Source organism: Petromyzon marinus, chromosome 54 (genome assembly GCF_048934315.1).
Source record: "Petromyzon marinus isolate PM22_M1 ecotype Great Lakes invasive population chromosome 54, UKy_Petmar_22M1.pri1.0, whole genome shotgun sequence".
Lineage (NCBI taxonomy): Eukaryota > Metazoa > Chordata > Hyperoartia > Petromyzontiformes > Petromyzontidae > Petromyzon > Petromyzon marinus.
Window position 1 is genome coordinate 2,846,956 of NC_133720.1, and position 15,977 is coordinate 2,862,932.

A 15,977-nucleotide genomic window follows, 5' to 3' on the forward strand; every position below is an offset into this window, starting at 1 on the left:
TACTGCCCGATTCACAAACACGAAGGAGGCATCACGGCGATGATACACTCCGCTGCTCCTGACGCGGTCGTCTGTGGCTTGACCCACCACCTGCATGTGGAATTGTAGTCGTTGCTCTGCAATCGACACGTCGGCCGCCGTACGAAAGAAGGAGAATCGATGCGATTGGTGCGTTGTGCCGTGACCGCGACTCGCATTCCTTAAACGCCACTCGCCTCGTCGGCGTGAACCGCTTGCCAGGACTTCCTGGACTCCTCCGCCAAGTTCTACCGAGCCGAGCTGGCGGCTGTCAACTTCAAGGGGGCGTTTGAAGAGGCGCGCAAGGAGATCAACGCGTGGGTCGAGGGTCAAACGGAAGGTAAAAGTCCACCGGGCGGCGTGGCGGCTGCTTTGACCCATCGGTGGATTGCCGCTGTAAAGGAACGTCCGTCGTTTTAGGCTTGAGATTCGGCGAAGCTTTTGCAGTACACGAGGGTCTTTTGGACAAGGAAGCTGGCGCTATTTGGGCACGTGTAGGATGAACAACAACGGGAAAATGTAAACCTTGTTGTTGTTGTTGTTTGGAAAAATGTAAGTGTCAGGAAAGTAGAGGAAGACCCAACTGAGAACGGCTTGACGATGACATGAAGGAGATTGGTGCCGAAAAGATGTCACCCATTCTGGCAATAAAACAGGTGTCGTGTTAAGTTGTTCAAACACCAAATAGAAACCTTTTGCAAATAACAAAGTCTGTATTAATCACACACAGTACTTGTGGCAAAACGTGCAAACCGACGTGCTTTGATAATCTATGGATATTGTCTTTGAAACTGATTGGCCTACACCAGAGACAGACTTCTTTATGGCCTCGTCTCTCACCAGACCAGAGCATGCCAAAAAGTGAACAGTACAAAGACAATGTAAAAGTATCAGGTCATTAATAGCTTTGGGTGAGCAGTTCATATTTTTTGATACTTTGATGCTGGCAAAAATGTCCCTTTTAGATGTGAATACCCAGTGTACTAATTATTTTTGTGCATTATTGTAAATTTATACTTTGATTCTTGCAAAAAAAAGTCCCCTAGATATGAATACCCAGTGTACTAATTATATGTGTGCAGTGCTGTAAATTTATACTTTGATTCTTGCCAAAAAATTCCCCTAGATATGAATACCCAGTGTACTAATTATATGTGTGCAGTGCTGTAAATTTATACTTTGATTCTTGCAAAAAAATTCCCCTAGATATGAATACCCAGTGTACTAATTATTTGTGTGCAGTGCTGTAAATTCATACTTTGATTCTGGCAAAAAAATCCCCTAGATATGAATACCCAGTGTACTAATTATTTGTGTGCAGTGCTGTAAATTCATACTTTGATTCTAGCAAAAAAAAGTCCCATAGATATGAATACCCAGTGTACTAATTATTTGTGTGCAGTGCTTTAAATTCATACTTTGATTCTGGCAAAAAAGTCCCCTAGATATGAATACCCAGCGTACTAATTATTTGTGTGCAGTGCTGTAAATTCATACTTTGATTCTGGCAAAAAATTCCCCTAGATATGAATACCCAGTGTACTAATTATTTGTGTGCAGTGCTGTAAATTTATAGTTTGATTCTTGCAAAAAATTCCCCTAGATATGAATACCCAGTGTACTAATTATTTGTGTGCAGTGCTGTAAATTCATACTTTGATTCTAGCAAAAAAAAGTCCCATAGATATGAATACCCAGTGTACTAATTATTTGTGTGCAGTGCTGTAAATTCATACTTTGATTCTGGCAAAAAAAAGTCCCCTAGATATGAATACCCAGTGTACTAATTATTTGTGTGCAGTGCTGTAAATTCAAAAGTCCCCTAGATATAAATACCCAGTGTACTCATTATTATACGCAGATGCCAAGTTCGCACCTCCGATTTAGCACGGTTGGCGACATACGGTGCGGGAGAAGTTCCAACGCGCGTACAACATACATACATACATACGTGCGCACGCACACGCACACACGCACGTTCCCAATGAGGGGGAGCCACGATTATTCTGCTAACCCGCAGGTAAGATCCAGGACCTCCTGGCGTCGGGAGTGGTGAACTCCCTGACCAGGCTCGTCCTCGTCAATGCCGTCTATTTCAAGGGGAGCTGGGACGCCAAGTTCGACCCCGAAGTCACGAGGGACGCGGAGTTTAAAATTAACAAGGTGCAGTTGTGGCAGCCATGGCTTGTCAACACTTTTATTGGCTACTGTGTAACCCCAGCACCCCCTCCTTGTTGAATTTTATTTCAACTGAGTACCACCCACCCACCCCCCGTTTGCACTGACCCAACATGGTTCTGAGAAGTAAGTGTACAAAAAAATTAACATCAACATTTTAAGCAATTGTCCACTTTTTTTTTTTTAATCGAGGTATCCTAACCAGCCAAGTAACTGCAAGCGAATAAAATAAAAATAAAGAAAATCCACGGATGCCCTGCGTGCGTGACGTCATTTGTTCACGCACGCCGGTTACTCTTGGTAACCACATTGTTTACGATAAATGAGTTTAACACGTAGGCTTTCGCGACCAATATTATTCATAATAAAGGTTTTTGGGTTAGATCGCGTTTATTTATAAATGTGTCGTAACCCTCCACCACCCGACACGGCCAATCAGCAAAGAAAAGTGTCACGTTGACAAAAGACAAATAATTCACTACTTCAGCCCACCGGTGTGTTGAAGAGTTAATCCACATTTACAGTTTGAGTACGACGTTTCGCTGGTAAATACTTCCAGCATCATCGGGCAATTCGCCAGAATGGTAAAGCCCTCGCTTGCTCCCGGTTTTATATAGAGCAGAAGAGTGACGTCATCACTTAACTCATCAGGTGCAGTGATTAGAGGCGGAGGGGGGGGTAATGTAATTATATAATCGATTAGTAATCAGTCATTGGTTATGATTAGTAATGAGTTGTAGATTAGTAATTCTTTAAATCAAAATGTAATGTGTATTATTTAATAATACGCTTCCAGGCCGCACTGAGCCGGTAGCTGTCAGAGCGATTAAAGTTATTCTTGTTCCTCTCAATTTCAATGGATTCTCTAATTAGTCTTTGCCAGTAATAATTAGTTTTACACACCACTGCAACATTGTCAAAATCAATTGAGTGTCCTTGTTGACAAGCATGTTCTGCCACTGCCGACAGTTGTGTTTGAGATAATTTAATATTTCTCTGATGTTCTTTTAGTCTTACACTGATGTTACGTCCCGTCTGCCCAATGTAGCAGCTGCCACATGAACAATTAATCCGATATACACCTTCTGTTGATAGTTTAGGTAATGCGTCTTTAGTGCAAGATACTAGTTTTTGAATTTTGTGTACTGTACCAAATCTTACTGTAATGTTTTGCTTTTGCAAAACGCGGGCTAATTTGTCAGTTACTCCTGAGATATATGGAATTTTTATTGTTTTAACAATCTGGTCGCTTTCAGTAGTATTGCTTTGCGATCGTGATTTGGCATTCAGTGCTCTGTTAATTTGAGCATTATTGTAGCCATTCTGTCGTAGTGCGTCTTTAACGTGTTTAATCTCTCTCACTAGACTCTCACCATCTGACACTGTTTTCGCCCGATGCACGAGCGTCTTAATAAGAGAGGATTTTTGAGCTGGATGATGATGTGATTCTGCATTCAGATAGGCATCAGTGTGCGTTTGCTTTCTGTAAACGCTGTGTGTTATTTTACCGTTTAGGCCATGTCCAAGCAAAATATCTAGGAATGGGAGTGTATTATTCACCTCCATTTCCATGGTGAACTGGATGGCCGGGTTTTGTGCATTGAGATGATTTAGAAAATCATTAAGTTTATCTTTACCATGTGGCCAGACAACCAAAGTGTCATCCACATACCTAAACCAAAAGGATGGTTTTAATGTGCTCGAGGCAAGTGCTCTTGTTTCAAAGTTTTCCATGTACAAATTTGCTATAGCAGGGGATAAAGGAGAACCCATTGCTGCTCCTTCCTTTTGTTTAAAGAAATCCCCTCTCCATAAGAAGTAAGTGTTATTTAAGCAATGGCCAGCAAGTTTCGGAATATCTTTTTGTAAACCGGTATTCTTTACTAGTGTATCAAGTAATTTAAGCGATTCGTCCACTGGAACCTTAGTGAATAGAGAAATCACATCAAAGCTTACCAGAATATCATCAGGAGTAATTTTAATATCTTTAATCACATTCACAAGATGTTCTGAATTTTTTATGAATGAAGATGTCTTACCGATGTAGGGCTGTATTTGTTTGGTTATATATTTTGCTAATTGATATGTGGCAGAGCCAATTGTACTGACTATGGGTCGTAATGGGATGCCGATTTTATGAATCTTTGGTAGCCCATAGAGTCTAGGTGGTTTTGAGGCCCTTGGCTTAATTAGGTATTGCTCATTTTTAGGGATTAATGAATTTGCAATTATTGCAGTGGTCTTACGTTCTAAAGTATTAGTTGGATCTCGTTTAATTTTAATGTAGGTACTTTCCTCTAGTAAATTTCTAATTTTATTATCATAATCGGCTCGTGACATCAGTACAGTAGTGCGGCCTTTATCAGCTGCTAGGATTTGGATATCCTTATTTACACGCAGCTCTCTTAAGGCTTTTGCCTCGTTAGAGCTAATATTTACTTTTGGAACTTTGCTATTCTCAATTATTTTAGCAACCTCATGTCTAGTCATCTCTGCCTCATTATGTGGAAGGAGTCTAACTGCTGATTCTACCTCAGCAATTATCTCATCCACTGGAATTGTGCGTGGGGTAACGGCAAAGTTAAGGCCTTTAGAAAGGATAGAGACCATGTCACCGGTTAATACAGTGTTGGTCAAGTTCAGTACAGTTTTGTTTTTACATTTTTGGTTTTCAGTAGGGATTTGTTTATTATGTAGTCTAGAAAATTTATTAATTTGGTTAGTTTTTGTTAGTTTAAACACATTATCAGCCGATTGTTGTGTTATGTTATCGATTATATTCCAATAATGCATAGATACACTATTGCTTATATCTAAGTGTAACTGCTTTAGCGATTCCGAAATGTAAGATAATTCACTCCTATTGTGCTGTATTCTCTCTATTAATAATAATTCGCTAGCTTTGTGTAGTATTTGGTTAGCTTTAGAAGACTTTATGTGATGTGTTATTTTAACTGCGTTTGGTGTTACCTTTGAATCTCTGCACCTTTTGAGGAACGCCAGTGAAGATATCAATTTCATCCGCTTAATGCGAAGCTTCTCCAATTTTCTGGTTTTAAGAAAAGTATCCTCCCCATAGAGGTTAGTCAGTTTAACACGTAGGCTTTCGCGACCAATATTATTCATAATAAAGGTTTTTGGGTTAGATCGCGTTTATTTATAAATGTGTCGTAACCCTCCACCACCCGACACGGCCAATCAGCAAAGAAAAGTGTCACGTTGACAAAAGACAAATAATTCACTACTTCAGCCCACCGGTGTGTTGAAGAGTTAATCCACATTTACAGTTTGAGTACGACGTTTCGCTGGTAAATACTTCCAGCATCATCGGGCAATTCGCCAGAATGGTAAAGCCCTCGCTTGCTCCCGGTTTTATATAGAGCAGAAGAGTGACGTCATCACTTAACTCATCAGGTGCAGTGATTAGAGGCGGAGGGGGGGGTAATGTAATTATATAATCGATTAGTAATCAGTCATTGGTTATGATTAGTAATGAGTTGTAGATTAGTAATTCTTTAAATCAAAATGTAATGTGTATTATTTAATAATACGCTTCCAGGCCGCACTGAGCCGGTAGCTGTCAGAGCGATTAAAGTTATTCTTGTTCCTCTCAATTTCAATGGATTCTCTAATTAGTCTTTGCCAGTAATAATTAGTTTTACACACCACTGCAACATTGTCAAAATCAATTGAGTGTCCTTGTTGACAAGCATGTTCTGCCACTGCCGACAGTTGTGTTTGAGATAATTTAATATTTCTCTGATGTTCTTTTAGTCTTACACTGATGTTACGTCCCGTCTGCCCAATGTAGCAGCTGCCACATGAACAATTAATCCGATATACACCTTCTGTTGATAGTTTAGGTAATGCGTCTTTAGTGCAAGATACTAGTTTTTGAATTTTGTGTACTGTACCAAATCTTACTGTAATGTTTTGCTTTTGCAAAACGCGGGCTAATTTGTCAGTTACTCCTGAGATATATGGAATTTTTATTGTTTTAACAATCTGGTCGCTTTCAGTAGTATTGCTTTGCGATCGTGATTTGGCATTCAGTGCTCTGTTAATTTGAGCATTATTGTAGCCATTCTGTCGTAGTGCGTCTTTAACGTGTTTAATCTCTCTCACTAGACTCTCACCATCTGACACTGTTTTCGCCCGATGCACGAGCGTCTTAATAAGAGAGGATTTTTGAGCTGGATGATGATGTGATTCTGCATTCAGATAGGCATCAGTGTGCGTTTGCTTTCTGTAAACGCTGTGTGTTATTTTACCGTTTAGGCCATGTCCAAGCAAAATATCTAGGAATGGGAGTGTATTATTCACCTCCATTTCCATGGTGAACTGGATGGCCGGGTTTTGTGCATTGAGATGATTTAGAAAATCATTAAGTTTATCTTTACCATGTGGCCAGACAACCAAAGTGTCATCCACATACCTAAACCAAAAGGATGGTTTTAATGTGCTCGAGGCAAGTGCTCTTGTTTCAAAGTTTTCCATGTACAAATTTGCTATAGCAGGGGATAACACTTACTTCTTATGGAGAGGGGATTTCTTTAAACAAAAGGAAGGAGCAGCAATGGGTTCTCCTTTATCCCCTGCTATAGCAAATTTGTACATGGAAAACTTTGAAACAAGAGCACTTGCCTCGAGCACATTAAAACCATCCTTTTGGTTTAGGTATGTGGATGACACTTTGGTTGTCTGGCCACATGGTAAAGATAAACTTAATGATTTTCTAAATCATCTCAATGCACAAAACCCGGCCATCCAGTTCACCATGGAAATGGAGGTGAATAATACACTCCCATTCCTAGATATTTTGCTTGGACATGGCCTAAACGGTAAAATAACACACAGCGTTTACAGAAAGCAAACGCACACTGATGCCTATCTGAATGCAGAATCACATCATCATCCAGCTCAAAAATCCTCTCTTATTAAGACGCTCGTGCATCGGGCGAAAACAGTGTCAGATGGTGAGAGTCTAGTGAGAGAGATTAAACACGTTAAAGACGCACTACGACAGAATGGCTACAATAATGCTCAAATTAACAGAGCACTGAATGCCAAATCACGATCGCAAAGCAATACTACTGAAAGCGACCAGATTGTTAAAACAATAAAAATTCCATATATCTCAGGAGTAACTGACAAATTAGCCCGCGTTTTGCAAAAGCAAAACATTACAGTAAGATTTGGTACAGTACACAAAATTCAAAAACTAGTATCTTGCACTAAAGACGCATTACCTAAACTATCAACAGAAGGTGTATATCGGATTAATTGTTCATGTGGCAGCTGCTACATTGGGCAGACGGGACGTAACATCAGTGTAAGACTAAAAGAACATCAGAGAAATATTAAATTATCTCAAACACAACTGTCGGCAGTGGCAGAACATGCTTGTCAACAAGGACACTCAATTGATTTTGACAATGTTGCAGTGGTGTGTAAAACTAATTATTACTGGCAAAGACTAATTAGAGAATCCATTGAAATTGAGAGGAACAAGAATAACTTTAATCGCTCTGACAGCTACCGGCTCAGTGCGGCCTGGAAGCGTATTATTAAATAATACACATTACATTTTGATTTAAAGAATTACTAATCTACAACTCATTACTAATCATAACCAATGACTGATTACTAATCGATTATATAATTACATTACCCCCCCCTCCGCCTCTAATCACTGCACCTGATGAGTTAAGTGATGACGTCACTCTTCTGCTCTATATAAAACCGGGAGCAAGCGAGGGCTTTACCATTCTGGCGAATTGCCCGATGATGCTGGAAGTATTTACCAGCGAAACGTCGTACTCAAACTGTAAATGTGGATTAACTCTTCAACACACCGGTGGGCTGAAGTAGTGAATTATTTGTCTTTTGTCAACGTGACACTTTTCTTTGCTGATTGGCCGTGTCGGGTGGTGGAGGGTTACGACACATTTATAAATAAACGCGATCTAACCCAAAAACCTTTATTATGAATAATATTGGTCGCGAAAGCCTACGTGTTAAACTGACTAACCTCTATGGGGAGGATACTTTTCTTAAAACCAGAAAATTGGAGAAGCTTCGCATTAAGCGGATGAAATTGATATCTTCACTGGCGTTCCTCAAAAGGTGCAGAGATTCAAAGGTAACACCAAACGCAGTTAAAATAACACATCACATAAAGTCTTCTAAAGCTAACCAAATACTACACAAAGCTAGCGAATTATTATTAATAGAGAGAATACAGCACAATAGGAGTGAATTATCTTACATTTCGGAATCGCTAAAGCAGTTACACTTAGATATAAGCAATAGTGTATCTATGCATTATTGGAATATAATCGATAACATAACACAACAATCGGCTGATAATGTGTTTAAACTAACAAAAACTAACCAAATTAATAAATTTTCTAGACTACATAATAAACAAATCCCTACTGAAAACCAAAAATGTAAAAACAAAACTGTACTGAACTTGACCAACACTGTATTAACCGGTGACATGGTCTCTATCCTTTCTAAAGGCCTTAACTTTGCCGTTACCCCACGCACAATTCCAGTGGATGAGATAATTGCTGAGGTAGAATCAGCAGTTAGACTCCTTCCACATAATGAGGCAGAGATGACTAGACATGAGGTTGCTAAAATAATTGAGAATAGCAAAGTTCCAAAAGTAAATATTAGCTCTAACGAGGCAAAAGCCTTAAGAGAGCTGCGTGTAAATAAGGATATCCAAATCCTAGCAGCTGATAAAGGCCGCACTACTGTACTGATGTCACGAGCCGATTATGATAATAAAATTAGAAATTTACTAGAGGAAAGTACCTACATTAAAATTAAACGAGATCCAACTAATACTTTAGAACGTAAGACCACTGCAATAATTGCAAATTCATTAATCCCTAAAAATGAGCAATACCTAATTAAGCCAAGGGCCTCAAAACCACCTAGACTCTATGGGCTACCAAAGATTCATAAAATCGGCATCCCATTACGACCCATAGTCAGTACAATTGGCTCTGCCACATATCAATTAGCAAAATATATAACCAAACAAATACAGCCCTACATCGGTAAGACATCTTCATTCATAAAAAAAATTCAGAACATCTTGTGAATGTGATTAAAGATATTAAAATTACTCCTGATGATATTCTGGTAAGCTTTGATGTGATTTCTCTATTCACTAAGGTTCCAGTGGACGAATCGCTTAAATTACTTGATACACTAGTAAAGAATACCGGTTTACAAAAAGATATTCCGAAACTTGCTGGCCATTGCTTAAATAACACTTACTTCTTATGGAGAGGGGATTTCTTTAAACAAAAGGAAGGAGCAGCAATGGGTTCTCCTTTATCCCCTGCTATAGCAAATTTGTACATGGAAAACTTTGAAACAAGAGCACTTGCCTCGAGCACATTAAAACCATCCTTTTGGTTTAGGTATGTGGATGACACTTTGGTTGTCTGGCCACATGGTAAAGATAAACTTAATGATTTTCTAAATCATCTCAATGCACAAAACCCGGCCATCCAGTTCACCATGGAAATGGAGGTGAATAATACACTCCCATTCCTAGATATTTTGCTTGGACATGGCCTAAACGGTAAAATAACACACAGCGTTTACAGAAAGCAAACGCACACTGATGCCTATCTGAATGCAGAATCACATCATCATCCAGCTCAAAAATCCTCTCTTATTAAGACGCTCGTGCATCGGGCGAAAACAGTGTCAGATGGTGAGAGTCTAGTGAGAGAGATTAAACACGTTAAAGACGCACTACGACAGAATGGCTACAATAATGCTCAAATTAACAGAGCACTGAATGCCAAATCACGATCGCAAAGCAATACTACTGAAAGCGACCAGATTGTTAAAACAATAAAAATTCCATATATCTCAGGAGTAACTGACAAATTAGCCCGCGTTTTGCAAAAGCAAAACATTACAGTAAGATTTGGTACAGTACACAAAATTCAAAAACTAGTATCTTGCACTAAAGACGCATTACCTAAACTATCAACAGAAGGTGTATATCGGATTAATTGTTCATGTGGCAGCTGCTACATTGGGCAGACGGGACGTAACATCAGTGTAAGACTAAAAGAACATCAGAGAAATATTAAATTATCTCAAACACAACTGTCGGCAGTGGCAGAACATGCTTGTCAACAAGGACACTCAATTGATTTTGACAATGTTGCAGTGGTGTGTAAAACTAATTATTACTGGCAAAGACTAATTAGAGAATCCATTGAAATTGAGAGGAACAAGAATAACTTTAATCGCTCTGACAGCTACCGGCTCAGTGCGGCCTGGAAGCGTATTATTAAATAATACACATTACATTTTGATTTAAAGAATTACTAATCTACAACTCATTACTAATCATAACCAATGACTGATTACTAATCGATTATATAATTACATTACCCCCCCCTCCGCCTCTAATCACTGCACCTGATGAGTTAAGTGATGACGTCACTCTTCTGCTCTATATAAAACCGGGAGCAAGCGAGGGCTTTACCATTCTGGCGAATTGCCCGATGATGCTGGAAGTATTTACCAGCGAAACGTCGTACTCAAACTGTAAATGTGGATTAACTCTTCAACACACCGGTGGGCTGAAGTAGTGAATTATTTGTCTTTTGTCAACGTGACACTTTTCTTTGCTGATTGGCCGTGTCGGGTGGTGGAGGGTTACGACACATTTATAAATAAACGCGATCTAACCCAAAAACCTTTATTATGAATACGATAAATGAGTTTAAAAGTTATTTTTTTTATATCCTAGCTTACCATATGGATTAAAATTGTAATCGCTATTTCATATTAGCAGAGTCGAACATGATCATTCACCAATGACTCAATATGCATAATAGAATTTCACGCATTTACAAATCACCCCACGTACCCCCCAGGGGTCCGCGTATCCCCGGTTGAGAACCACTGCAGCTTAAACCACCGTGCGTCACCACCTGCACAGCCACACCCCAGCCTGCGGTCCCAATTGACTCGAACCGCGGCGAGACACGGCCGATGCTTGCACGGTTAACCACTGAGTAATTTTCTACACGTGTGAACGTGTCACTTGACAACCTGGATATACTTGCAAACGCGATGCTTCCAACCTTCAAGGGAATTATCCGGGTAAATTGCGTTGACGAATTTAAATGATTGAATGCCCGAGAGAGCGTACACCGAGGAAACGGGAGGCTCCGACATCGGCACGTGGGCAGCTGCTGCGTGGATTGTTGCAATACTGAACCACAGTAGAGATGGTGGCATCTCTCAGAGAGGCCGTGTATCCAGCAGTGGATTGACCACGGCAGATGATTATTATGATCGATGCAATGTAAAAAAACACATCGCCTCCCCCCCCCCCACCCACTGTGATAGGTCCAACTAGTTAAGCTCTGTAACTACTTTGGCTCATCGCAGTGGTGGGAACATTTCAGATGATTATGAGCAGCTTGGTCTTTTTGCCCCCCCCCCCCCCAAATCCTAATTCTGCGTAATGTCCGACAGACAAAGATTCATACAGTTTTGTCAGAGATGGTATTTAGCCATATTAAGTGGCAAACTAAATTCGACACTTGAGGAACCTCTTATTATTCCGCCAGGTTCCCGGCGATGCTGGTTCTGGACCCTTTACCACTCTTGAGCTACCTGGCCAACTGCCAAACAGTTATAACATTAAATAGGGGGCTTGTTGCCATCCTCTGTGTATATTAATTACAGCTGGCTTACACGTATTTAAGTCATTAAAACAATTAGTCTGCCGATTTGTCATTTCTACTTCTTAACTAATGGGATAACGAGAGAACAATGTGAAGACGAATGCCTCGCCGCTGTTTTCCCACGTGTGCCACTGGACGGGAGGTGGAGGGCAGCCTTTGATGACATAATCGTCGGGCGTGGCTTGTTGTTTGGGGGGTGGGAGGGTTTCCTGCATTCGCGAGGCATGATGTCGAGGCGGTCACCAGTTTCAAAGGTACTCTTGAGTAAACGACCACGAAAAAATGGGAGTCGATTACAATTTTAACGAACTTAATTGTCACACCGGTTCAGCTCTGGTATGAATTTACAACGACCAAAAAAAAAAATAACGACGCACGATTCGCGTGCAACTCTTATGGCAATTGTTTCTTTTTTTTTCCTTTTAGAATGAGAAAAAGCCCGTGAAGATGATGTACAAAAAGGCCAAGTATAATTTTTCTCACGTGGAAGAGTTGAACGTCAACATTGTCGAGTTGCCCTACGAGGGACATAAACTGAGCATGGTGATCCTGGTGCCTCTGGCCATCGAGGATGAGACAACTGGACTTGAGAAGGTACTGGAGATGTGGCGTGTTCATGGGGGTAAAAAAACACAAGCCACCTCGCGGAGCTGCGAAGACACGTTCACAATTTTCCTGCATCGGGATGTTTTGGTTGTTCGTAGAAAGCGGGCCTGGTAAGGCGCAGCCTGTGGCCGGATTATCCTAGTAGCAAAAGTAGCCACACATGCCCTGGGCCCCGCAATTTCAAGGGCCCCGCGCTAAACGCTTTCAAGCTATCAATTCCGGTTCAGTGATTCTGTACTTGCTCTATTACTACAGTACTATACTGCCTACAATTTTGTATGAACGACTGGGTGTTTAAGCTTCGCGATTTGTCGTATTATCTTGCTGTATAGCAAATGAACAAATACAATTACTTTACTATGCAAGTAAAAAAATGTGTTTTAATATTAGTTTTTTTAAATATTTAGGGCCCTTTTATAACATATTCTACAGGCCCCGCACTAGCTTAATCCGGCACTGGGCGCAGCCCTACAATTGCTCACTCACACCACTACTGGAGAAGGGGCCACCGCTGGAGGGAGCTCTAGTGAGCTCCAATGAGGACGTAGTAGATATTGATAACGGGTACTGATGATAGTGATTACACTAATGATGACGGTGGTGGTAATCACCATGACGTTAACGACCTGGACAGTGTTGATGCTGATGATAATGATGGTATCTATATATGTTGAACTACTTTCGCACTAGTGTTGATGCTGATGATAATGATGGTATGTATATATGTTGAACTACTTTCGCACTGTACATAGCCAAAAGTGCCAATAGGAGGTGCGGGGGAACTAAACATGAAAAAAACTGTCCTAAAGAAAGGAGAATACGTGGTGGCGTGTACGTGACGGCGACTTTGGCGACGTTGTGTTCACACACGTCGCTGCTGCTGCTGCTGTCGTCGTGTCTCTCCAGCTGGAGTCGGCGCTGACCCTCAAATCCCTGAGGCAGTGGACCTCGCCCGAGAACATGAGCAAGCTGGAGGTGGAGCTGCACCTGCCGCGCTTCCGCCTCGAGAAGTCCTACACGCTCAACGAGCACCTGCAGCGCCTGGGCATGGCCTCGGTCTTCACGCAGGGGGAGGCCGACTTCTCGGGCATCAACGGGGCGCGGGACCTTTACGTGTCGCATGTAGCCCACAAGGCCTTCGTGGAGGTCAACGAGGAGGGCACGGAGGCCGCGGCGGCCACCGCGGCGATCGTGATGATGCGCTGCGCCAGGATGGGCCCCGTCGTCCGCGCGGATCACCCGTTCATTTTCTTCATCCGCGAGAACAGCAGTGGCAGTGTGCTCTTCCTGGGTCGCTTTGCGTCCCCGTGAAATTGCGTTCGTCATTGATGCACGGTGGGGGATGAGTTCCTGATTTTAAGGATTTATACCCTGTTCTCCCCCCCCGCCCCCCTGGAGAAATCTGCAAATCAGGCCCAGAAACGAAATGTTGAATGATCCAAATTGATGGGTGTTTTGAATTGATCAGAAAAATGATGACGCTGGAGAAAGTTGCATCACAATTTAGGTAACTTCTTTGCCCATCAGAAATTGTCATGTGGCATCAGGTGATCTATGTAATTGGGAAACATCCCGAATTACATAGGTATCAGCAATGTGACACTTCACTGTCCCCCCAGACATTTGGCAGTCGTCATGATTTGGGGGGGTGTACAAGTTGATATTCGACTCTCTCCGGCTCATTGACCATCTCGTTTGAATGTTTGATCTTGTGACTACGGTTTTGATCTCTCGATAACTCCTAGATGTAAACAGCATGGCAGGAAATGGTGAAAGTGCAGCCCCGCTTGTTACGATTGCTTATTTGTGCCAATGCGGTAAAAAAGGACCTACATTAGAGGGAGCTATAAAGAAACCCCTTTAGAGGATGTATTGCCGACTATTCCTCACTACCCAAGACGCCTTGGAAGAGGTGGGAGTGCCCATAATTTTAACACGACCGAATTGCAGACGCAAAATTTCAAAGCATTGTGAGCGCAATAATCACATGTTGGTGGGTAAATCGATGCAACCTGTGCTTTTTTACATGCCTATTCAAAAGGACAGGTAAATAAATCCGCTCGTGCATGTGAAAGCCGACTGCCTTAATAATTTCCTGTTATTTTTTGTGCCTGAAAAAAAATCCGAATCTGTGTAATTAATGTAGCTCTCCGATTTGTTATTGGGTTTTGCTTGGTGGAGTGAAACGTCGGACGTCGTTACCGAACAACGCGCAGCACGGCGCGAGAACGCATTGGAGAGCTACGCAGCTTCCGTGAAAAAACCCGACAGCAGTGTCCTACGCAATTTATTTGTAATTGTTGCTTTAAAACGTCGTGAGCAGAAGGGAAGGCCTCTCTGCATCGTGAATTTACTGACAAATGTATTGCGCTGTAATGAAATAGAGATTGTGATTTAATTGGCCAATGATAGGTGTTGATATTTTTGAAGCTTTGAACAAATATATATCACGCTGTCTGGTTTCATTATGAAAATAAAATATTCAGTAATTTGCCCGAAGTGTTCTAATTGGCAATGATGAAATGTCAATGGAAAAAAAATGTTGGATTTAAGATTTTAAGCACAGTGTACACCTTTTACAAAGACTAAACTCAACACAGATTTCTCGACCAGCTTAGGTATATCAAAACCGTGAACTGTACTGTCCGAGAGCACCAGCACACTTCCACCAGATCTCGGTACAATTCAGTTCCCACAATTCCGAAATCCACCAGATCTCGGTACAATTTAGTTCCCACAATTCCACCAGATCTCGATTCCACCAGATCTTGGTACAATTAATTTCCCACAATTCCACCAGATCTTACAATTTAGTTCCCACAATTCCACCAGATGTCGGTACAATTCAGTTGCCACAATTCCACCAGATGTCGGTACAATTTAGTTCCCACAATTACACCAGATCTCGGTACAATTTAGTTGCCACAATTACACCAGATGTCAGTACAATTCAGTTGCCACAGTTGCATCAGATGTCGGTACAATTCAGTTCCCCCAATTCCACCAGATCTCAGTACAATTTATTTCCCACAATTCCACCAGATCTTACAATTTAGTTCCCACAATTGCACCAGATCTCGGTATAGTTTAGTTGCTACAATTACACCAGATGTCAGTACAATTCAGTTGCCACAATTACACCAGATGTCGGTACAATTCAGTTCCCACAATTCCACCAGATCTTGGTACAATTCATTTCCCACAATTTTATTAGATCTTACAATTCAGTTCCCACAATTACACCAGATCTCGGTACAGTTTAGCTGCTACAATTCCACCAGATATCAGTACAATTCAGTTCCCACAATTCCACCAGATCTCGGTACAATTTAGTTACCACAATTTCACAAGTTCTTGGTACAATTTAGTTCCCACAATTCCGAAATCCACCATATCTCGGTATAATTTAGTTCTCACAATTCCACCAGATCT

General features: G+C 41.3%; 1 protein-coding gene across 1 annotated transcript in view; it reads left to right on the plus strand.

The window, feature by feature from the left end:
- LOC116954102 (leukocyte elastase inhibitor-like) overlaps positions 1–15,038 on the plus strand; it is a 31,353-nt gene extending 16,315 nt beyond the window's left edge. The window contains exons 3-6 of the mRNA XM_032974539.2: positions 241–358; positions 2,039–2,181; positions 12,366–12,533; positions 13,452–15,038. Coding sequence (XP_032830430.2) covers positions 241–358; positions 2,039–2,181; positions 12,366–12,533; positions 13,452–13,856 — 834 coding nt within the window. The 3' untranslated portion in view covers positions 13,857–15,038. The remainder of the gene's footprint in view (positions 1–240; positions 359–2,038; positions 2,182–12,365; positions 12,534–13,451) is intronic.
- Positions 15,039–15,977: the final 939 nt, after the last annotated feature.